Genomic DNA, 26,188 nt, shown 5'->3' on the forward strand with positions numbered 1-26,188 from the left:
AGAGAACATCTTTTTTTTTTTTTCTCCCAAAATACTCTTTTTATTATTTATTGTTATTATTATTGTCATTATTAATTTAATTTAAAATTGAAGCATTATAATTAAATTAGAATATACCGGCTGGTAATTCTCCAAAAAATAAAATTCTCAGGAGCCGAAAATGGCCATTCGGCCGCACTTTGGACGCCACTGGTTTACATTGTTTCTTTTTAGGAAGGTGCAAGTGCAAAAGTAAGTCTTTGAGTAGGGTAATGATTATTTTATTTTTAGTAAAGGTCCTTATCTGAAGTGCAGCATTAATAGTTGCAGCCTGCACAACCATTCTCATCTCTACTGAACAATGGCAGCACACTGCTTTCATCTTATGCACTCATCTTTGTCCCTTCTCGGAGGTGAAGTGTTCAAAAGCAGGAGCACCGCACCTCGACGTCGGGACCAGGAGGCGGGTGGGCCCAGCAGGCACGTAGCTGAGGAGATCTGCCGGGTCCAAGTGGCTTTCGTGCACTGCCGACACAGACTGGCAGGGCTTAGCGGTTGTTGTCGCCTATACTCCCTATATACTCTCCGAACGCCCGACCTTTTCATCCACATTGCATCACCCTGGACAAGTGCGAAGACAAACCGTATTGAAAAACCGCAACCACAACCCCTAGTACACAATATACTACGAAAGGCAAGAGAAAGCAAAGGAAGTAACGTGAGGAAACATAGCAAAAACAGAACTGGAAGTAGACAGGGGGTAAGCACCTCTCTGAAGGGGTTACCTGTTTACGTTTATTGTCCGTGTGCTTGCACTAAAGTTGTGATTAATCCTGCAGACATAACAACACGTCATGCACTTTGTTTTTTGTCTCTAGGAGCATTTCCTGCTGCTGCCCTCTATGCAAGAAAGGACCGACTCCACCGACCTTCACATGTGGCAACAAAGACCTTTCAGGCTCTGCGCATCTTTGTGAACGACGAGCTGAACCAACTGCACGCTGGTCTGCACGCTGCCCAGACGGCACTGAAGTCTGGAGGACGCCTCTGCGTTATCACATTTCACTCATTAGAAGACCGACTGGTGAAGCGCTTCCTTCAGGGTGACGACTTGTCGAATCTAGAACAGCATCACTTTGACCCGGGGAAACAAGGTAAAGGGAGAAACAAGTCAGTGGAGAGAAAACGCGGTAGAGCTAGTGCTTATTGGCATCGTTTCCAAAAAAAGGTGATCACCCCAGAAAAAGACGACATGAAAGACAACCCTCGAGGACGCTCAGCAAAGCTCCGGGTTGCAATCAGATGTTAATTATTTTCTGCTCTTCTTACAGTAAATAAATGTCATTCTCTTTTTTGTATCATGGTAACTGCTTACATTTTACTACAGGTATATGTAATATTGTAAGGCTATTTTAACTCTTTTTAGTTTAATACGTATGAACTCTTTATAAATCCTTAATAAATTCTTATAAATTACTTATTTAGTGCTGGGTCACTATTTGATGTATTTTTCCATACATCTACACACTTTCTTGATTTAGCAGTGAAGCAGTACAGTAGATCACCACTTTTTGCGATTGTTACATTCCGGGACCTCCAGCGAATGGTGAAAATCCGCAAGTAGTTGAGCTGCTCAGAAAAATGTCTATTTATGACACACAGCTGCGACTAAATTAGATGTGTTTTCTTTGGGGGAAAAAAGCCTATTTTCAGAGAAAAATAAAAAAAAAATGTAAAAAAATATTTGTTATGCCCAAACATCAGTGAATTTGTGTGCTGTAATTCTTGATCCTTGGGGTTTTGTGATGAAGTAATGTCATAACAGTTATTCCCGAAAGAACCTCAAGACTATCAATAGTCCCAAGTCCATGAGTTGGAGCCTATCCAACCTGATTTCAGACCAAAGCAGTTGATCCATATTTTTCTGAAGCGGAATGTTTGATTCTGGGTAGTTGACAGTTCTATTGATGGTATAGTGACAAAACAAATTCCTGTATGCGCACCTTCATTCCAAAGGTTCGGTTCATGTCTGTCATCTTCTCAGTCATGCGGGTCATGGGTAATCCGCAAAGGTTGCATCGAGGGACTGGACTCTTCTTGTTAATTGAGGACCTTTCACCTTTTATCCAGAAGGATTCTTCAGTTCAACATCTTCAGTCTGAAGTCTCTCTGTTTATGTCTCTGGTGGGTGTGTCCCCCGGTCGTGGCTGGTGAACAGCCGTTGGCAAAAATAGGCTGTGACAAAACACCTTGTTAGTGGCCACACTTCCTGTGGAAGGAGACAATCTTTGGGGGAGATATGCTAGGACTTGTTTTAAGCAGACAATAGAGGATAGCGCAAACCTCCTCTGTTTTTTAAACCATTGGTCCTCCCTATCCAGAATTTGGACATGGTTGTCCTCAGATGAATTACTGACTCTGGCCCCGAAGAAACTGTCCTCAGATGTTGTGGCGTGCGTTTGTATAAGGATCGCTTGGTCTCTCCAAGGTAGAGATCGTTGTACTCCTCACTCAGAAAGCCTTTTGGATTAAAGGTGAAACGTCTTCAGCAGACAAGAAGAGTCCAGTTGCCTCGATTCAACCTTTGTGAAGGTTCTGTTGGTGTTTCCTTTCTCTCCCCTTGTCCCTCCCCAGGTTCTCCAACCACATCCCAGGAGGTGGGATTGTAAACCCTGTTGTCCTACATCACTGTGTTCCCTATTCTGTAAAGGTCTGTGCTGTCCGATGGTATCAGAAATAAAGTTTATAGGGTCCCTGACATGATTGATCAACTTTGCTTAAATACTGTGGCTAGTGTATGCAGGTAGTTCCTGGAGGATGAAGGAATTGATACATTGACTGGCCCCCATGTTCACCTGACCTAAACCCAATAGAACACCTCTGGGACATTATGTTTAGGTCCATCCGGCTCCGCCAGGTTGCTCCTCAGACTGTCCAGGAGCTCATTGATGCCCTGGTCCAGATCTGGGAGGAGATCCCCCAGGACACCATCCGTAGTATCATTAGGAGCATGCCCCGACGTTGTCAGGCATGCGTACAAGCACGTGGGGGCCACACAAACTACTGAGAATCATTTTGAGTTGCTACAATGACATTTTAGCAAAATGAACCAGTCTGCTGCATCATTTTTTCACTTTCATTTTTGGGGTGTCTTTGATTTCCCCCCTCTATAGGGTGATCATTTTCATTTCTATCAAATTATGTGGCATCATTTTGTTACTAATACATCACCCACTTATTATCAGGAATGATATTCAAGAATATTTTCCCCCCAGGTTAGATCTGATGTGTTTTCGAAGACGCACGTCACCCCGATGACGTCACGTCCGGAAATGAGACTGAACAGCTAGAGCTAGCTCGTCATGGGTGCCACCATGAATGCTTTCAAAAATCAAACAATGTAGAGCATAATTACAAACAATATATAACATATTTAAGCAAAGTTGATGAATCACGTCAGGGACTCTTTAACACGACTGCAACAAGTGCAGCATTCCAGATCGTCATTGTGTAGGAAATCTGTTCTGGCACAATAAAGCATACAGGCCAAAGATGCAGAACAATACACGTTAAAAAGAAAGAACACCTCAACAACTGCAAAACCGATGTTTTTCGCCTCTAGCTTTCATGCTTGACAGAGGTAAAAATAAGGCTGCAGTAGATTAGCCTCTTAGGACTTTGGGGGTTGAAGGTTTATGTTGAAAGTCTGTAAATCAGGGCTAGTTGTTGAAACACTGCTGCCCAAAGCACCAAGTGCCCAACTTCTGAGTCATTCTTGTTTGTCTGTTTCTATATGCAACCTCACTCATGTGTACAGCACAACCATTTTCCAGGGAGACTGCTGAAAACTATGAGAGACAACACTCTGGGACACACGGGGCCTATCACTGTGGAATCCTACAGGTGACAAGCCCATCCATCCCGGACTGGTGGACTAGCGGTCTACAGTGTTGTTGTTACCTTGTGTCTCATCTGAAGTGGCTGCCTTCTAGACTTTCACTGAGACGCAGCACGTGTAATGCCATTAAAGGACAGAGAGCACATCACACAAGTTCTTTTGAGAAGTAAGCAGATTCCAGAAGCACAGCAAAGTGCTTGGCTTCCATGTAGTAATGTCGACAGAGAGAGAAGTTATTCACTTGTAGATGAGCAGTGCCGTAATTCTCTCTTGTGGAGGAGAGCTGAGAAAAGTCCCTTGAACTGTGTATTTTCTCATAATTGAGGTCTGCGGATAAGAGTTTGGTGGTCGTGCCGTTTTTTGTAAACTCTCAACCGTCCCGCTTTCCTCCAAGAGCCTTGTTGGTGTTAAGTCCACCTGCTTGCTTTCTGGTGCTTTCAGTTTTCTGACAGTGTCCATGATGTTTTTTCTCTTCCCACTTGGAACTCCATGGGCTGGAAGGCATTTACTTCATGAAGTGTTGTAGAAACCTCTGCTCCCTACTCCGTACTCAGTAGTCAGTACACCAGTCTGTGTTTTCACCCACTTTTTTCTGGTCTGTACATCAGATAAGTTCTCTTTCATTGGGACGGTATGTTCGGTGATTGCCGCTCTTGCCCTTTCTGAATAGATGAGGACGTTAAGCAGTCTCTGCTATCTGAGGAGGGAACACCATTAGTCTCCGTTCTTCATCCATTCGGATTGTATGGTTTAAGAGTGAACTTCAAGTACCTGAACACGTTAAACACTTCACCACAGGTCAATGCAAAGCGACTCATGAATGCGGCGTCCATATTTAAAGAGCCTTGATTGCTTTGTTGGGGTGGCCTCTGTCTTTCTGAATCACGGCTGGTGAGGAGAAGACGACGAGGACAAAGAAGCGAAATTTCACAGAAACGGAGGTGGAGGTACCGGGAAAAAGTATACTATTTGGAGGACACGGCGGTGGCATAACAAATAAAACAAAGAACGAGTGACACTTGCCACACAAATAAAGGCCGCGTAACACAGATAAATGTTGCTATGGTGACGTGCTTGACGTATGCAGCCAAGAACTGTCTCATTTTTTGACGAATTGTCCAAAGAAAAGCAACTGGCGACATATTAGCTCTGTATTTTGTAAACTTAAATCCTCTAGAATTATTTCATTGACAACTTTTTCAATTTTTTTAAAATTACTTTGCAAACACTGAGCGTGTATTTACAACAGTGATAGACATGTAGAGTGCATGCGGGGGTTATGAAACACATTACACAAGACATAGGACAGGTAAGAAATGGAAGGGGGGGTTTGTGCGATGTCAAGCGATTTGACAGAATGCGAAGTGGGCTGTGTACTACCAAAAGCCTAAATATAAGGGGGCGGGGGGAAATAAGATAATGATACATAGTAGTCAGGTGGGTGTGCTGCATTGGACAAAGAAAGAGAGAAAATATGTGTATTATAATAATAATAATAATAATTTAAAAAAGGGTAAATTTGAATAAAATAGGATGAATTATGAATATGATTAAATTAAACAAAATTCAACTAAAATACTAATTGAAATAATAATAAGTAATAACAAACACAATTCATATTACGTATGTTTGCTGAGATATTGTTTCCTCTTCAACCCCTGGTGAGTGAGCCCAGCCCACCGAAAGACGGCAGAGCCCAAGTACCCCCAGCACCCCCCCCCCCTAACCAAGATCAGACAAATTCTTGTTTCGTCCCCTTACCCATGTTTCTCCCTGCATTTGTGCGTTGAAATAAACACTTACCTTATCCTTTCTTTCGTCGCCCCTCTATAAGCCTGTGCATATGTCGTGCATTAAAAAGATTGGTCGGGCACGTGAGGCGTTATTGCTTTCACTAGCGGCTAGCTAGCTAGCCCAGTGCTGAGGAGGAATGCTGGGAGGCGTCCCGACCCCACAGCCGAGGCGGGCCGGGCACACCATAGGGAAACAAAACGGCCATGTAGATACGACATTAGGAATAAGATGAAAGAAACGATACTTTGTATACTAAAAGACGAGAGAAATAATAAGCTTGCAAAAAGAAAAAAGGCATAATAATTGGAACAAACCAACATGAAACAAAAAATAATTATTTCTCCCGTTATAGTGAATTATTGGCAAGTGTAAATATTTATATACAGTATATATGATATTACAATTAAGAAATTAGATTAAAAAACAATAACTTGGGGTGAAAGCAAATGAAGAGAGAAGTAATAAACTTGCAAAAAAACAGCAAATAATTCTTTCTCCCATGTTATGAGGATAGGTTAGTGAAGTATTGATAAGTGTAAATGATCTATAAAGCTTATGAGTTGTTTTTTTCTATTAATATCTGATTTCTTATTAAATTGATTCAGTGAGTGATGCTGCATGCTTTTTACTTTTTCCAGTTTTGAAAAATTACTTTCTCAACGATAGCTAGAGAGACGCGGAGGGGGTTATGATATTTATCAGGAAGGTGTATTTGTGTGGCGTCTCCTAGAAGACACAGCGATGGACTTAATGGGGTCCCACATCCCAAGATGGTTGATGTGTTGTTAGTTGCTGATGACCAGAAGGAGTAGTTCATTGACAACTTGATTATAATTAATAATAATCGCAGAGAGTGGAACCGTGATAAGTGAATTTCAACAAAACAGGAATCAATATTAATAAATGGAGCGGTTTCATCCTGTAGAAAACCTGTTTATGACTTTCTAAATATGAGTTTTAACATTATTGGAGCCCCATATGAAATAACAACTCACAGTCACCTTTATGTAAACAGTCTTTGTTTACATCTCATTGCACAGGCTTCGGGATCACTGCAGGGACAAAAGACGGTTCCTGCTAGCATAGCAAGCCAGCAAGCTAACTAGTTCGCCTTTCCAATGTACTTATTGTAAACTTAAGAAAAAGGTTTCAAACGGAGTGATGAAGAAGGACAAAGAAGCCTAAAGCTTACCACTTCCACACAGAATGAGAGGAGAACCTCTTTTCCCACTCAGTCTCCGCCATGGCATGTTGACTCGGCTCTGCTGGATCAGTAGCCAGTCTCCATGCAGTGTGAAAGGTAGTGTAATCTAACGTCTTGTCTCATGACATTACTGATGCCTACTGACCAGAACACTACACATAACTTGTCTTTCAATATTTTTGGACTAATAATGAGCCATAGTCAGCCAGCGAAAAAAACCCGATATAATGAGGGAGCGGCATTCGAACAGAAAACAAAATGACGGATGAAAGGGATAAATTAACACTGAAGTTCACTTTTACCTTCATGAAGACGTTATTTTCGACGTGACTCAAAACAGGACGGTGGTGGTGGTGGTGGTTGATCTCGCTGCCATACTGTGTCTTTGGGAACAGTCACATCTTCATGAAGGTAAAAGTAGCCTTAATCATTCATCATTTGTAAGCATTTCCACTTGTTTTCTGCATGTGCAACTACAATTGTAAATGAATGACGCTAACCAAGGTTCCACTCTATTCTGTATTTCTAGCCATCTGCTATACCTGGCTCTGCATGAGCTGCCCCAAAGTAAGTTGTCAGATAAATTGTATGAGCAGCACAGGTGAACAAATGCTTCAACAAATCCTATATATATATATAAAATACGAAAGGAGACGAATATGCTGTAAGCTAAAGCACAAAACAATAAATCTTTTGCCACAGGAAACGAATATTCATCTACACCTGACTGCAGATTTTTGTTAGCGTGCCATTTTTTTACAGAGAGAAGGCAGGCACTGTGACCATTAAAGTGTGCGAGGAGAAGACACTGTGGCTCCTTCTTGACAGCCTGAAGAATGTATGAATTTCTCAGTGTTGGAGAACAGACTGACACAGTGGCAGAAAGGCTCCTGTTATCAACATCTTCACTCTCTCCTTCTGGCTGTCTCTGTTCTGCTTTTCTGTCTTCTCAGGGACAAATCACTGAAGTTGTCTCTGTGCGAATCTTTTTATTTTTTTTAGTAAATGATTTGTCTCGCATTATCTAAAGGTCCTTTAGTTGTTTTGTGTATACTGGAAATAAAGCGGACACAGTGGAACCTGTTTATGTTGACAACCCGTCTATGTGGACCAAGTCATCAAGTCCCGGTCACCCAAAAGTGCTCGCTTAAGTCAACGGCTTCTGTTGACACAAAACTTCAAACCTAAAGGGGTCATTTCTATGAAAAAAGTCAGATTTTCCAGACTAAAAGTCACACTTTTTCTTCATAGTTTGGCTGGTCTTGCGACTTATAGTCAGGTGTGACTTATTTTATGAAACTATAGAAATGGAATTTAACAAGATTTAAATGTTATTTCATACTAATTGAACCAAGGAGTGAATATTACCATCGACGTCCGCAAGAGGGCGCTCTGTGTTGGTGACAACTACAAGTATATGCTCTTTCTGCCATTCAGTGATGATGCAAGAGATCGGGAGCTTGGTGAACTTGCTTATTGGCTTGTTACATTCATTTAGCCCAATGGTGTGCAAAGTGCAGACTGGGGGCCATTTGCGGCCTGCGGCACGTTCTAAAAATCTTTATCATGAAATCTAAAAAAAACCCAGCATTTTTAAAAGGCATAATATTATGAAAAATGAACAAAAATAAAGCTGTAATAATAATGAGAATAAAGTCAAAGTCAAAATATTATGGGAATACAGTCATAATTCCGAGAACAAAATGTTAAAAGGTGAAATAATAAAATGAACAGCACAAATGGGGAAAAAAACAACTCTAATTTTATGAGAATAATGTCAAAATACAAAGAGAAAAAAAGTTTGTTTTCCAAGAATAAATGTGCAATGTTGTGAGGAAAAATAAAGACATTATTTTAATGACAATATTTGAAAAGTCATAATATTATGAAATACAAGCAACACAAAATAAAGTTGTCATTTTTGGAAAATTAGGTCGTAATTTTTACGGCAAGAAAATTTGCAAAGATTATTCAAGAAGAAATTTGAAATATTTGGGAAAATTTAAAAGAAACGACAGCAAACATGGGAAAAAGAGAGCCAAGACCAAAGTTGATACTAATAAAAGGCCTTTTCGCCAATATTACAAAGCTGACATGCATTATTTTTTGAGCTATAAATAACTTCTTAGCATATCTACATGTGTTGCTTTACGAAATATCAAAGTGGCCAAGTTGCATCTTTTTTATTTTTCAATCTGTGACCCTTGCTGGAAAAAGTTTGGACATCCCTGACGTAGCCTATTCCTACTCCAGATAAATGTCACTTCCTGTCCGCAGGTCTGGAAAACATTTATTGAAACACACACGAGCATGAGTCTTATTTATGTCTTAAATGGCTTATTGTCTCTTATTATATCTACTGTATTGCGTAATAGGAGAGTAAAGATGACTATAGGGGTGTTAGTTCATGTCTAGAGGGCTCTAATAATGGTAAGAATCATATTTAGAAAGTCCTAAACAGGTTTTATATGCTGTTAACTTAAAAAAAATATATCAGTTTATTAATATTGAATCCTATTTCCCGGAAATTCACTTGTTACCGTCAGGTCTGGAGCCAAATGACTGCGATACGGTAATCCCTCGCCACTTCCCGCTTCAAATTCCACGGCTTCATTTTATCACGGTTTTTCAAAAATATATTCATTAATAAATCAAATTTGTGGTTGAATACGGTGTATTATTAGTCAAAAAATATGCATGTTTAAGCTAATTTTGTGTATTTTTGCCAAAATTTGGCATTTTTAAGCATAAAAATGGCTAAACAAACTAAAATACAAATGTAAGGAAGATGCTGTGATGACATGTACGGTAATATTCTACACTGGTCACTAGGTGTCATACTACACAGCAGACTTGATTTGAATGATCTCACAACAGGAACAATACTCCCTAAAACGGGCTACTATTGCGGCCGTAACCCACACCTTGCACTTCCTGTCCGCCCCCCACTCAGCTCCCCAACCACCGGAACACATTAACAGCAATACGCACAAGCACAAGTTCTATTTATGTCTTAAAAGGCTTATTTTCTCTTATTCTGTCTACTACATTGGGTAATATGAGTGTAAAGGTGACTATAGGGGTGTTATTTCATGTCTAGAGGGCTCTAATCATGTTAAAAAATAGGTTTTCTATGGTCTATGTAGAAAAATATTCAGTTTATAAATAACAAATCATAGTTCATGGAAGTTCACGGCCGGGTCTGGAGCCAATTAACCACAACAAGCGAGCGATTACCGTCCACGATAACCAGAACAGCTCTCTTCCAGTCTTGAGGTGGACACAAATATTCAAGGGCATGTTTTGAAACTGAGCCAGCTGCATTGGAACACCTGCTTCTTTCTTTCAGGTTACATAACAAATCCATGCAAAGCCAAGTTTCACACCAAAAAGGGATTCCCACAATCTTCCGCAAGTTATCGGTTGCTACATGTAACAGAACAAACTGAAATATGCTTTCTCTCTGAGGGTAAACAATGCCTTTTTAGAAATAATTTGGAAAAAAAAAGATTTCAGACGAGATTTCTTAATAAGGAACGCACTGAGCGGTTGCATGAAATGGTCTGGGTGTATTCCATGACTCCATCGTGCACGTTAGTGAGGGTGGAGTCTCTGGAGATCGGCATGAATGTGGATCCGCACCAGCCTGTTGGCCTCCACCCACACCTTCCTCAAAAGCACATTAGCTCACCAGGAGGTAAAGATGACAGAGATATTATGAGTTAGCCTGCAAACATTTTGAAACACTCCCCTTTAGATTGCATTTGCCATGACAAGACAAGGGTGCATGATGCGTAAAAGGTATATCGTGTACAGTAACCCCTCATTTATCACAGTTAATTGGTTCCAGACCCGACCGTGACAAGTGACTTTCCACAAAGCAGGATTCCTTATTTATGAATGGAATATTTTTATAGTTACAGCGTAGAAAACCAGTGTACGACGGGTTTTACCATTATTAAAGCCTTCTAGGCATGAAATAACACCCCTATAGTGACTATTACACTCCTACTACCCAATATAGTAGACATACGTTTGTTTGTGTACCTTCAAATCAGGTTGTAGCTGGTGAAATGGCAAACCCCCTGAAACCAGGCACCGCTCGCAATCAACGCCAATGAGGCGATATATTGGATGGCGGCAGCACAATAATATCACCACGCTCCGCGTACACGCACCGTATCGAACAAAACCCTTCTATCCGAGCCCCCGTGCCCCCACTCACAACCATTAGTGTCCAGCGGCGGGGTTTGTTTGAGTACAAACCTGCAATGTTCACAGCAGTGGTCCATTTAGCTCCCGCACGAGCATCGTTCAGGAGAGTGACATGAAACCGAGGTTATACGCTGCAGTCCCCCTGCAGTTCAAATAATAGAGTGAAGAGCCGTGAAAATGACACTATAACGCGCCACACTGAGGCCCGTTGCCTTGTGGAAATGGCAGCGACGGCATAAACACAGTAACTTGTTCACAACACGCTGCGGATGACAGATCCATTCAGATGATTTGATTGCATTCATGTGCTGAGTGGACGCCACACTTGTCAAGCATTCTGTTTGTTCAGGTTGTCAACGCACACAACGCTAACTAACCTTTATGTTCTTAATCCACTAAGCTACGCAAAGTGCGGCCTGTGGAACATCCTAAAAATAGCATTTAACAAGAAAACCTAAAAAAAAAACAAAAAAAAACAACAGCCTAAAATTTGAAAAAATCCGCAATTTTACCAAAATAAAGTCAAAATATTAAGAAAAAATAAGTTGTAATCCAGCAAAAAAAAAAAAGTCATAATTTTACGAGAATAACATCGTCATACCGTTAAGAAAAATATCATTTTAGTAGCATAATGTTGAAATATTTAATATATTTGGTTTTTTTTTACAATTTGTAATTTTGGAAAAATTAGGTTGCAGAAAAAGTTCTAATAATTTTAATATAATTTTGACTGGGAAGAATTACGAAAATAAAGTAAAAATATTTTGAGTAAAAATAAAGTAATTTTACTTTCACGGAGTTTAGGGAAAAAATTATAAAATTACAGGAATAAAGTCAAAATATTATGGGATTAAAGTCAAGATGACGGGAAGAAAGTTGAAATAGTTGGAAATTAAAAAAAAAAAAATAGAATAGCTGGAATTTTATGAGAATAAAGTCCAAATATTAAGAAAAAAAAGTCGTACTCGAATGAGGAAAAAAAGTCGCAATTTTAAGAGAATAAATTTGTAATATTGTGAGGAAAAATAACATCATTTTATTCATGAAGAGTTGAAATATTGAAGAAAAATATATATTTTTTAAAAGTAATGTGTTTGCCCATTCCTGATTTCTTATTTTTTGCATGTTTGTCACACTTAAATGTTTCAGATCATCAAACAAATGTAAATGTTAGCTAATGACAACACAATTAAACACAAAATGCAGTTTTTAAATGAAACTTTTTGTTATTAAGGGAGAAAAAAATCCAAACCTACATGGTCCTGTGTGAAAAAGTGATTCCCCCCTAAACCTAATAAGTGGTTGTGCCACCCTTAGCAGCAACAGCTGCAATCAAGCATTTGCGATAACTTGCAATGAGTCTCTTACAGCACTGTGGAGGAATTCTGGCCCACTCATCTTTGCAGAATTGTTGTCATTCAGCCGCATTGGAGGGTTTTCCAGCATGAAGCGCCTTTTTAAGGTCATGACACAGCATGTCAATAGGATTCAGGTCAGGACTTTGACTAGGCCACTCCAAAGTCTTCATTTTGTTTTTCTTCAGCCATTCAGAGGTGGACTTGCTGGTGTGTTTTGGATCATTGTCCTGCTGCAGAACCTAAGTTGGTTTCAGTTTGACGTCACCAACAGATGGCCGGACATTCTCCTTCAGGATTTTTTGGTAGACAGCAGAATTCATGGTTCCATTTATCACAGCAAGTCTTCCAGGTTCCAGCAAAAACAGCCAGCCTCAGACCATCACACTACCACCACCATATTTTACTGTTTTCTGAAATGCGGTGTTACTTTTACACCAGATGTAATGGGACACACACCTTCCAAAAAGTTCAACTTTTGTCTCGTCAGACCGCAGAGTATTTTCCCAAAGGTCTTCGTGATCATCAAGATGTTTTCTTGCAAAATTGAGACAAGCCTTAATGTTCTTTTTGTTCAGCAGTGGTTTTTGCATTGGAACGCCGTTTTTGCCCAGTGTCTTTCTTATGGTGGACTCATGAACCTTAACTGAGGCAAGTCAGGCCTGTAGTTCTTTGGATGTTGTTGTGGGGTCTTTTGTGACCTCTTGCATGAGTCGTCGCTGCGCTCTTGGGGTCATTTTGGTTGGCCGGCCACTCCTGGGAAGGTTCACCACTGTTCCATGTTTTCGTTATTTGTGGATAATGGCTCTCACTGTGGTTCGCTGGAGTCCCAAAGCTTTAGAAATGGTTTCATAACCTTTTCCAGACTGATAGATCTCAATTCTTCTCAGTTATGTTATGTTTTAACGAGGGGCGGTCACTTTTTCACTCAGGAACATGTAGGTCTGGATTTATTTCCTCCCTTAATAATAAAAAGTTGTATTTAAAAACTGCATTTTCTGTTCAGTTGTGTTGTCATTGACTAATATTTACATTTGTTTGATGATCTGAACTATTTATGTGTGACAAACACAAAAAAATCAGGAAGGGGGAAAACACGTTTTCACACCACTGTATCTATATGTGTTGCTTTACAAAATATCAAAATGGCCCTCGCATCCAAAAAGTTTGGACATTTAACGGTGTACATTTTAGCAGTTTCATTCATTATTCATTGCAGAACAGCATCGTGTGATTGCGTGAATCTAACCCCCTCAGCATTGACGCCATGGACTTGCAATGCGACATCAAGCCTGTTCCTCTTGAAAGGCTGCATCAAATGTAGTACTTTACCTGCCGACATGCATTCACGAGGTTGCAGCCACCCCCTCATGCACAACTCCTTGTGCCCGAGTCCTTGCGTGTGTTCTCTCCATCCAGCAATTTGCACAGAATGAAAGCGTAAAGAACCGGAGAGACGCCCTCCGGGACACGCACGGCTATATGTTTTCTTTTATGTGTTTGCACATGTTTCACCTGAAATGAATCCTCCATCCTTTCAGGTGACTCAGAGGAAGGAGGATGTGAGTAACATCTCAATCAAATTATTAAGCAGAGAGAGAAAAAAATGCAATAACCTGCCACAGCGCAGGGCCACTTATGCCACTGAAATGTGAGGAAAGCAACGTTTTCCTGTATCATATTGCCAATGGACTCGAGTGTTTTGAGTGGAATGATCTAATCAGTGGTGTCCAAAGTGCGGCCCGGGGACCATTTGTGGCTCGTGGCACATTCTAAAAATATCATTTAACAAGAAAACTAAAAAAGAATGGAAAAATCCGCAGTAGCTTTACAAGATTAAAGTGAAAATATTAAGATGAAAAAGTAATCCAAGGAGAGAAAGTCTGAATTTTACGAGAATAACATAATATTATGACAAACAAACAAATTTGTAATTTTTGGGAAAATTTGGTTGACGAAAAAGTTATAATGTTACGGGAACATTGTCAAAATATTATGGAAATAAAGTCATAATACAATTACAAGAAGAAAAGTTACAAAAAGAAAGTTAAAATGGTTGTAAAATTTAAAAAAAACAGCAGAAATGGAAAAAAAAAAAAGCGCTAGTTTTACCAAAATAAAGTCAAACTATTAAGAAAAAAAGTTGCTGTTTTAGGAGAATAAACTCGTATGACAAAAAATAATGTCATTTTAGTAGCACGAAGTTGAAATATCAAAGAATTTTTTTTAAAAGTCATAATATTATGATAAACAAACAAAACAAAAGTTGTAATTTTTGCAAAATTAGGTTGGGGGAAAAGTTCTAATAATACAGGAATAAAGTCATAATATTATGAGAATAAAGTCAAAATATTATGAGAAGAACATTTACAAGAAAAAAGCTGAAATCTGGAAAATGTAAAAAAAAAATAAAAATAAAATAACAGCAGAAATTGGTCATAAACAGCTTTAATTTTAATGAGAATAAAGTCAAAATATTAAAAGCAAAAATGTGATTTTAGCGAGAAAACAAGTTGCAGTTTTAGTAGAATAAACTAATATTATAAAGAAAAATAATGTCATTTTATTATCATAGAGTTAAAATATTAAAGAAAAAAATATTGTCTTTCAGGTCGTAATATTATCAAAAAACAAAACAAAATAAAGTTGTAATTTTTGGAAAATTAGGTTGGAGAAAACGTTGCAATATTATGGGTATAAAGTCAAAATATTATGGGAACAAAGTCATAATATTACAAGAGGAAAAATTTCAAGAAGAAAGTTGAAATAGTTAGAAAATGTACAAAAAAACCCAGCAAAAATTTGGAAAAAAAATTAGGAAAAAAGAGCAGAGACTGACATTCATACTATTAATATGTTTTTTTCATCTATACCACAAAGCTGAGATGCAGTTTATATATATATATATATATATATATATATATATATATATATATATATATATATATATATATATATATTATTTCTCGGCATACCTACATGTGTTGCTTCAAAATGTAAAAGTGGCAAAGTTGCATCCTTTCATTTTTCACAATGTGGCCCTTGGAAAATGTTTGGACGCCCCCGATCTATTTGATCATATTTTCACCATTGCCAACAAAAGCTTTTTGACTGGGAAGCAAAAGCAATACCTACATTGCATAAAACTCAAAGATGAGGTACCGTTACGATTGTTTTTTGAAGTGCGATGAATCATCCATTTGCATACGTACAGACAAGGACGTTTTAACAACAGAAAGCTCGAAAGATATGAGAAAGGCTCAAGTATGGCTGCTGCTCACAAAGAAGTTGAAGCAGAGAAATGCCACAGCGCAGCTCTGAGTGACGTCAAGCAGGAGGCCCCGTGGGGATGAGGTGAGTCAGAGCCAGGGCCGCGGCCTCGCCAGCTCTCCGCAGCCACGAGCGCGTCATCACCAGTCTCACTGACACCCTCTCACATTTCTCTGCATCTGCTTCAATGTGCCTCTGCCTCCCTCCATCCCTCCGCCTCCTCAAGAGGATCTCTTCACATCCATGGCATACGCCAGTCCTCACAAAGCATGTCTGTCTCTTTCCTCTCTCTTTAGGGTGGGGATGTGTGTTTTTTTTTTGTTTTGTTTGTTTTTTTTTTTAACTCAAAATGGCGGGGAAGGCTTTCTTTCTGGTCTTTATGTCCAGTCACACTATCGCTCCTCAAAAGATATGAAAAACAATCAATTATTTTAGCGTGGAAAAGTTAAAAGTCATAAATGCTGGACATTCACACAGTAAGAAGGAGCTCATTAATGCAAAAGATGTGATGATACATCCATCGCCGACATACGCACACTTTTAATGTATTTGAAGTTGTTGTCCTGTCCAGCCATTAGGGCCGATAGTATTGTTGATCTCAATGCCCTCACGTGCTCAACAGATTTGCTCTGCCAGGGAAAAGTGTGAGATACTCTTCCCCTGTTATGCAGAATGTATTTGACTTTGATGTTTGGTAGTTGTGCAAATTTGGAGCAGGAGGGGATAGAGAAGAAGAGAAAATAACACAGAGAGGGTAGTGCAAAGATGAGAGGGGGACAAGGACAACAGCAACAACAACAATTGTGACAACAATAAGAAAACAACAGAAACAAACAGGACTACATCAGCAAATGTCTGTGACGGCTATAAAGACCCTGACGCAAAGGACAAAATACTATCAACCAACAACATAATAACACTCAGTGAGTCACTTTGAATGTTTTTAACGGTGAACAACAATAAAAAAACAGCCCTGGTTGATACTTGGTGCTTGAAATGGATAAATAAATACACATCTGAAGCATTCATTTGTTCATTTTCCATTCATTCATGCCGCTTGTCCTCATTAGGGTCGTGCTGGAGCCTAACCCAATCGCAGGGCACATTGATACCTATGGGCACTTTAGAGTCTCTAATTAACCTAGCAGGCATATTTTTGGAAAATGGGAGGAAGCCGGAGTACCCGGAGAAAACCCACGCACGCGGAGAACATGCAAACTCCACACAGAGACGGAGATACGAACCCTGATGTTCCTCATCTCCTGACTGTGTGGCCAACATGCAACGGCTGAAGCACGTATGACAATACATTGTCCCCGATATTGTCCCATTACTGCCTGATCGGGATGATATTGTCCCAATTAGTAAGCCCATCCAGTAGATTGTGGGAGACCATCCGCGTATGTTGTCATACCTGCTTCGGATGTCAATATATTGTCCGAAGTAGTAAGCACGTACTGTAAATCGTGGGAGTTACCATCCGGGATCGGGATCGGGTGGTAACGGGACAATATATCGTCATACCTGTTTCAAATGTGAATATATTGTCCCAATTAGTAAGCATGTACAGTAGATTGTGGGGGTTATCACCCGGGATTGGTTGGCAACGGGACAATATATTGTCATACTTGCTTCAAATGTCAATATATTAGCCCGATTAGCAAGCAGATACAGTAGATTGTGGGAGTTACCACCCGGGATTGGGCGGTATCGGGACAATACATCATCCTTGCTTCAGTGGATTGTCTACATATATTTCCTGATTAGTAAGCACGCACAGTAGATCCTGGGTGTTACCACCTGGGATCGGGACAATATATTGTCATACCAGCTTCAGATGTAAATATCGGGAAAGGACGGTAATCAGGACAACATATTGTCATACTTGTTTCAGATGTCAATATATTGTCCCGATTAGAAAGCACGTACAGTAGAGCGTAGAAGTTACCGCCGGGACCATCAGAGAATGGTGAAAAAAATGGTGATATTTTTACCATCCTGCTAGCTTGACGTTGACGTTCCTCTCCAATTTCAGATCCACGTTTGCAAGAAAAATGACGGTTGTCATTTTTCGATTAGATTCAGCTCCAGAACCTGCCACTGCTCTCTTCAATTGCCATTGATCCCTTGCCAATCCAGGTTTAAGCCCTAAATATGCCTCACACACGTATCAAACACATTTGAAGTATAAAATGCATGGGTACTCACACAGTTGATGCGTTCAAGAACTGCCAAACAAAGTGCGAACTCTGATCACAATGACGCATTTATGAATTTTGATGTACTAATTATTATATAGACTTATGGTGAATTACATGTGTTTTATGTAGAAAAACTGGCCTATTATTGGAGAAAATCCATCCATCCATCCATCAATCCATCCATCCATGCATCCATCCATGCATCCATCCATCCATCCATCCATCCATCCATCCATCCGTCCATCCATCCATCCATGCATCCATCCATCCATCCATCCATCCATCCATCCATCCATCCATCCATCCATCCATGCCTTTTATGATTTGTTTTTTTGAGCATGATACCTTTAAAAAGTCTTCATAGGTTGATTTCATACATACCAGTTATAGTAATGGAACAGTGAATTGCACAGTATGACCAAAAGAAATAACATTATAAAGTACCATAAGGTTTTGGGATGATTATCTAGAGCAGGGGTGTGACCTGGGGGTCATTTGACGCACTCGGTTGCTTTTTATTGGCCCGCGGCACATTCTAAAAATAAAATTTAAGAAGACTACTAAAAAAAAAAGCAGACACAATAACAGCAACAATGGAAAAATCAGCAGTAATTTTACAAAACAAAGTGAAAATATTGCGAGAAAAAGTTGTCATCTTTTATGAGAATTATGTCATAATATTATGAGGAAAGCATAACGTGGCATGAAGTTGAAATATGAAAGAACAAACCAACAAAATAAAGCAAAACAAAATCAAGTTGTAATTTTTGGAAGAATTTGAGAGAAATTCGAGAGAGGAAAAAAATTACAGGAAGAAAGTTGAAATAGTTGGAAAACTAAACAGCAGAAATGGAAAAAACAGCTGTAACTTTATGAGAACACGGTGTACCCTCGCTCCACCGCGGCTCGCCTTTCACGGATTCGCTGTTTCAGGGATGTTTTTTAACGCTTCTTTTTTTTTTATTACAACATATGAACGCCGTTACAGGACAAGCCTGGCCCTTTAAGAAGAATTGCACTGTCTCTCTCCCTCTCTCTCTCTCTCCCTCTCTCCTCTTGACAATGGTCTACAGCCAATCAATCTCCTTCGTGCCGCCCTGCCGTGTCTCCTGTGTCATCGCTAGCTTGCTTGCTAGCTTGTAAATGAATCTTCCGTTTGAAGGAGGACTGCAGAAATATGTTTTAAGAAGGACACAAAAACGCTACAGTACAACGGAACGGCGCGAGGCACGGTCACAGGAGTGAAATATGTGGGAGTGACTTCATAATTTCTTGTGTCCGATTTGTAGGTTGATCATTAAAATTCAAACGAAGGTTTGAACTTTTTTGAGTGTTTAAACAAGAGAAAAAAGTGAGAAAATGTTATTGCCTGTCCGGGAAAAGTGTATAAAGTGTATGGTGAGGGGTTTTACAGCCTTAAAACATAAATAATTATATATGTTTTATATGTTATATGTTTATAATCATTGCTAAAAAAAAAACATGAAGTTGGCCACTTCGCGGATTTCACTTATTGCAGGCTATTTTGGGAACCTATCCCCAGCGATAAACAAGAGAACACTGTATTGTATTGTATATTAAGAGAAAAAAGTCGTATTTTAATGAGAAAAAAAGTCACAGTTTTAGTAGAATAACCTTGTAATATTATGAAGAAAAATAACGTCCTTTTAGTAGCTTTAAGTTGAAATAATAAAGACATTTATTTATTTATGTATTTTTGGTGGAATATTATGAGAAGCAACCAAAAAAAAACCTTGTTATTTTTGGAAAATTAGGGGGAAAAGTTATAACATTATGGGAATAAAGACATGATAATACGAGAAGAAAAAAAGAACTTTTAAATAGTTGAAAATTTAAAAAAAAACCAGCAGAAATGGAAATAAGAGCTGTAAATTTACGAGAATAAAGTCAAAATCTAAGAGAAAAAAAGTTGTATTTTAATGAGAAAAAAGTTTAATGAGAATAAACTTGTAATATTATGACCAATAATAATGTCATTTTAGTAGCATAGAGTTGAAATATAAAGGAAAAGTATAAAGTATATAAAAGGAAAAGGAAAATATAAAGGAAAAGTTTTTAAAGTCAAAATTGTTTTAAGACAAAAGAATAAATAAAGGGTTATTTTTGTAAAATTAAGTTGCAGAAAAAGTTATAACATTATGGGAATAAAGTCAGAATATTACAAAAAGAACATTTATAAGAAGAAAGTTGAAATACAGTCGTTGGAACATTTTTAAAAACTACTGCAATAATTGGGGGAAAAAGAGCAAAGACTGAAATTCATACTAATAATAGTCTTTTTCACCTGTAGCACAAAGCTGAGATGCAGTTTGATCTTGAAAAGTATAGAACTTCTTATACTTCATATCTACATGTCTTTTATTAAATATCAACGTGGCAAAGTTGCATCCTTTTATTTTTCACTATGTGGCCCTCGCTGGAAAAAGTTTGGACACCCCTGATGTAGAGCCACGATAGAGTTGCCGTTCATTGATGGCGTGGCACAGAGGAGCCCCCAGTGGCGAGAAAAGCAGTGCATGGAGGGCTGGCACATGTGGAGAAACACGCTTCCATTTTGCATGAACCTCCTTCCAACTGTTTTGACGCTTGTCTTCAAGCAGCCTTTATGTGTGTTCAAGTCTCATTCATGCCAGGTAGCAGCGTCAGCCGCAGCCGGGGGGGGGGGGGGGACATGAGGGTGTCTGTCAGGGGGAAGGGTGGTGGTGGTGGTGGTGGTGGCGGCGGGTTTGCAGCTTGCCTGGAGAAAGAGGTCTGCACCACATATAACATTCAAGTGGACATCTGACGTCAGTACATCAATAATTAAAGCATTTTATTCATAGCCTGGGAGAAAAAGAATCAATTGACAAATCACATATTCACTCTGAGTTACTTCTGAAGCTCAAACAATTAACATGCACAACATGTCTAGGTTGTGTGTGTGTGTGTGTGTGTGTGTGTGTGTGTGTGTGTGTTGCCATTTAATCATTCCTCTATTTATAGGTCCTGGGTTATTTAGGATGCATTCACTGAAATAATGCAAAGGCAAGCGTTGAAAATCACCAGGCGCTTTTTTTCCTTTGCGCTTATGAGGGATAAACGTTGCATTCAGTCATTTCTAACTTAACCCAAAAGAACCCTTGAATGGGCCCAATACAGATGAACTCATGAAGTCCCTAATGTGACGTATAGGAAACATTTTGGAGTGGTTGTCATGTGACAGTCATGTGACTATCCCCCAAATGGAAGTGTGTAAGGATAAACTAGCTCATTTCCAAAAGCTTATTTTTTTGCTGTTAAACGTCACTTTAAAACAGGGGTGTCCAAAGCGCCGCCCGGGGCGGGTGTTTTTCTAAAAATATTGAACAAGAAAGCTGGAAATAAACCCAACAACAGCGAAAATGGTAAAAAAAAAAAAAAAAACACAGTAAGTTTACAAGAATAAAATTACAATATTCCAAAAAAAAGTTGTATTCTAACGAGAAACAGTTGTAATTTTCTAATATTATGATGAAAAAACATAACGTCATTCTAGTAGCACAGAGATGAAATGTTTTAAAAAAAACACTTTTTTTTAAAGTTGAAATATGAGAAACAAGCATAGCAAAAAAAGTTGTAATATTCGGGACATATTGGTTGACTTGGTTGAACTCCAAATTGGACAACTTCATTATCACTGGATTTTCCATTGATTTTAAAATTAAAAAACGAACTTTTTTTTAATAATCTCTGCATTAGCTGAAAATGTTTCTCTATCAACACTATTTGATTACTGTCCCAACGACAGTGTGTGGTACCCCTGCCAAGTAGCCTATTCGTGGAGTCCAGGGTAACGGTATCTTTTCAAGGGCCATGAAGGTACTGGAACGCTCAACTGTCAAAAGTACAAAATTAGGTTGGGGAGAAAGTTATAATGTTGTGGGAATAAAGTCAAGATATTGCGAGAAAAAAAATTCGAAGAAGATAGTTGCAATAGTTGGGGGAAAAAACCCAGCAGAAATGGAAAAAAACAGCTGTAATTTTACAAGCATGAAGTAAAAAATATTAATCATCTGATCCCAGCTATTTTTTAAAAGACAACCACTTGAATACTGGCCATTTTAGACGAGTTTGATTGATTTTTCAAGGCACACAAAATATTTTGTTCTATGGCTTTATCAACATGGAACCTCCCAAACGAAAGATCAGACTCCCGTCTTTCATCAGAAAAAAAAAGTTTGTTTCTACTTTTTTCGGTTCTTCAGTAATCATCAGTAGAACGTAGGTAAGTTTCAGGAAAATAGCAGTTCCCAACTAGAAAAGGGAGAAAAACAGCTTTTTGTGAAAAGGTACATTTCAAGCATAACTTTCACTTTGACACAAATATTTTGTGCTTTTATGACAGCTCAAATATCTAAACAACTACACCAACACAAACAACACAAAAAAGGGGTTGTTTTACGTCAAATAACAATTTATTTACAAATATAACAATAGGAACTATTTACAATTTTCCCACTTGGAAGTGAACTATGTGTGTGCACACGTGTGCACGTGCATGTGTGCGCTCGCATGTGTGCGCTCGCATGTGTGTGCGTGTGCATGCGGTAAAATTTTCCTACAATGCAACCTTCTGCACGCTACACTCTTCCACGCGCTCTCACTTCCTCCTTCCTGTCATGTGTGATTTTTCCGTCTATGATCTCTGCCGAGCTCTAATCAAATGCACTTCTGCCACCTTTTGGCCATTTTTATGGCTTATAATTGCTCTGAAGTGAAATTTATGAGTGGAGAGTTGCATCATCATCTCCTCGCACAAAATACGTTTTTGGGATTAAAAACGTATGAATACAACTAACAAAACAAAATAAAGTTGTCATTTTTAAAAAAATTAGGTTGGGGAAAAAAGTTATACAAGTAATATTATGGGAATAAAGTCAAAGGATTATGAGAAGAAAGGCATAACGTTACGAGCAGAAAAATGACAAGAACAAAGTTGATATAGTTTATAAAATAAACAAAAAAACAACAGCAACAATGCAAAAAAAAGCAAAGACTGAAATTCATATTCATAATAGGCTTTTTCACCTATATCACAAAGCTGAAATGCAATTAGATCTTGCACAGGTTCACAGTTGAAACCAGTGATTTTGGTCCCCAAAAGTTTGGTGACCACTGCACTATAGAGTAGCAGTGCATCAAAAGTGTGGCACAGAGGAGCCCCGAGTGGCGAGAAGAGCAGTGCATGGAGGGCTGGCACATACGGAGAAACACGCTTCCATTTTGTAATATAAATGTAAAGGTGACTATAGGGCTGTTATTTCATGTCTCCAGGGCTCGAATAACATTACAACCGTATTTAGAAGATCGTAATCCGGTTTTCTATGCCATAACCTCAAAAATATTTCATTTCTAAATAAGGAATTCACTTATCACGGTCGGTGAAGAACTGACAACTGGAACGCTCAGGTGTCAAGGGTACAAAAGCTGTGGTTTAGGGGGTACCACCCATCATCCAGGTCATTGAATCGATTGCAACAGGACTGTTCAGATTGTCTTGGAAGACCAAACGACCGTCGTTTTGCACCATTCTTGGTTGGAGGATAAATACTTGGGTCCTACACCTACCCTCACATTAGAGCTGTCCGACCTAGTCTTTGAGCATGACCTGATGATGCCTGCTCGGATGAGAGGCGAAATGTCCTCTAAGACAACCTGAACGGCCCAGTTGGTATTGATTCAATGCCCTGAGAATGCCCTTCAATTGGAATTATTTCCAGCTTTTTTTGCTGTCAAACATCTTGTTTACTGCACTGAAACGTCTGAATATGTCGGATCTGAAGGAGAGGGAAAACAGCAACCTTTGATGCCGCTTTGATGTTTAATCGTCCAACATTTCTTAACACGCTCCAAACCTGCACTAGCCAATGTGTAACATTTGAATTCATTAGCTTGCCAAGCATGTTCTCTCTGTTCCCTTTAGGACAGCCCCTGACCTACGCTGTCTACCACCAGCATCCTGGCCTTTGCTCTTTGTAGCTCCCTAGACACTTTCCTACAAGCATGTTATTATTATGGTCTAGATCTGGTAGCAAGCCTGGCGTCAGTGTCACTGCTGTCTCTCCCAAACATAAACACACACAGCACTCGTGGCGGGCCAAAGTGTGCCTTACTAATATCCAAGACAATCCTCTCTATTTGTTGACACAAGCCAGGATGGAATGCTGCTTTTCTGTTTGTTTGTTTGCTGCACAAATGGAGTTTCATCAGAACGGGCAACACCTTTCTATTGTCCAAATTTTGCAGGGCTGTGTTCATTTCTGTTTTGTTTTTTTTTCCCTCACGACAGCAGCAGCAGCAGCCAGTATTTCATCTTCACAGAGACCGGGACGTCTTCATAATGTGTACGCCAATCTAAACCCACCCTGTCGGCAATTAACCGGCTGTGATCGTCACTTCTGCAGTCCATCTAACATTTGAACAGATATTCCCCTCCTGACTCGGTGCCTGTCTTCATCAATAATACGTGCTATGACAACTTATTCATGACAGTTGCAGAGGGATGCAATGGGGGTATAGACGGTGTGGGAGCTCAGAGGCAGGTAATTAGTTGTCGGCCCCCGGTTTCTGGTAACCTGTGCCGAGGGATCTTGGTATCAATCCAATACCGAGTACATACAGGGCCGGGATTGCAGATACTGATATGACATTTTTTAAGAGGCTCTAACAATGTTAAAAATGTTTGTTTCTATGCTCTATCTACGAAAATATTCCTTTTATAAATAAGGAATAGTACTTTGCAGAAATTCACATATCACTGTCGAGTGTGGGGACCAATTAACTGCAATAAACGAGGGATTACTGCACAAAAAAAAAACATTTTTTTGTTTTTATTTTTTCCCCCCAAACATAGGCCGCTTTTTCTGCTGAAGACACGTCTCATTCACTCTGGGAAATCATTTATAAATGTGTGATAAAATATACAGCTTACATGTACCACTGTTCAAAAAAAGCCTACAATATTTGCATGTTTATGTCTTTATGTTTCACTGATATATTTTTTTGTCAAGCGTTTTGCACTTTGACTGTTGCTCGGCACTTGTTTGCACTTTGTTCAGTCATCTTTGAGTGCTGCATTGTTGAAAAATGAAACTTGCACGTACTGTAAAACCAGTATGTATTTATTTGTTTATCCATCATCTTACATGATCATCTCACATGATCATTCATCAGCGGTGGCTACCTATACATTTTATCATTTAAATGATGTGTTTAATAAGCCAATCGATGTGTGTTGGATCACTTATCAAACCTATCGCTGTTTGACTTTTCTTGTATCTTTGTTTAAACGCTTTGCCCAGCTTTCACTGGCGGCAGCTAGCTAGCTATGCTAGCTAGTCCCACAGGGAAGCTGCGAGTGGATATCACGTTCATGGGGTGCATAGTAGCTTTTTTAAGTGTCACTGAACAATTTTACTCTCTTGTTGTCATTATACTAATTACGTCTTGTTTTCAAAACACTATTTGTGTTACATACAGTGGTGTAAAAAAATCAAATCAAACCTACATGGCCCTGTGTGAAAAAGCGTTTGCCCCCCCCGTTAAAACATAACTTAACAGAGATGAATTGAGATCTATCATTCTAGAAAAGGTTATACTTGTAAATCCATTTCTAAATCTTTGCGACTCCAGCAAACCACAGTGAGAGCCATTATCACAAATGGCGAAAACATGGAACCTTCCCAAGAGTGTGAACCAACCAAAATGACCCCAAGAGCACAGCAACGACTCATCCAAGAGGTCTTTTTTTCCCCTTTCTAATAAAAAGTTTCCGTTAAAAACTGAATTTTGTCTTCAGTTGTGTTGTCATTGAGAAAAATTTATATTTGATATTTGTTTGACGATCTGAAATATTTACGTGTGACGAACATGGAAAAAAAATACAAAATCAGGAAGGGGGCAAACACTTTTTGTTCCCGGCCTACTGATGGTGATACTATCACAGGGGCCTCCTATCTCGCCAGAGTGGATCACCAGTGGGTCAAAGAATTTGCTCCAAGGCTTGGTAGTTCTTTAATTCTAACTGTTCAAGTCAGACTTTATGCCTTTACAAAATGACAAATGAGCACAAAATAGCATAAAGACGATGGCCACACTGTTGGAGTGGAGATGTGAATAAATAAATGTAAATATAAATGTAAATAAATATAAATGTGAATAAATGTAAATAAAATAAAGTCATGTACAATTGAAATGTTGCCAGTCATAAATAAAACACAAATAGCTGACAGCT

General features: G+C 39.0%; 1 protein-coding gene across 1 annotated transcript in view; it reads left to right on the top strand.

The window, feature by feature from the left end:
• Positions 1 to 15,168, top strand: part of mettl15 (methyltransferase like 15) — a 79,267-nt gene extending 64,099 nt beyond the window's left edge. Inside the window, exon 6 of the mRNA XM_054770815.1 lies at positions 858 to 15,168. Within this exon, the coding sequence (XP_054626790.1) occupies positions 858 to 1,288 (431 nt within the window). The 3' untranslated portion in view covers positions 1,289 to 15,168. The remainder of the gene's footprint in view (positions 1 to 857) is intronic.
• Positions 15,169 to 26,188: the final 11,020 nt, after the last annotated feature.

The sequence above is a fragment of the Dunckerocampus dactyliophorus genome, chromosome 3, assembly GCF_027744805.1.
Source record: "Dunckerocampus dactyliophorus isolate RoL2022-P2 chromosome 3, RoL_Ddac_1.1, whole genome shotgun sequence".
Classification (NCBI taxonomy): Eukaryota; Metazoa; Chordata; class Actinopteri; order Syngnathiformes; family Syngnathidae; genus Dunckerocampus; species Dunckerocampus dactyliophorus.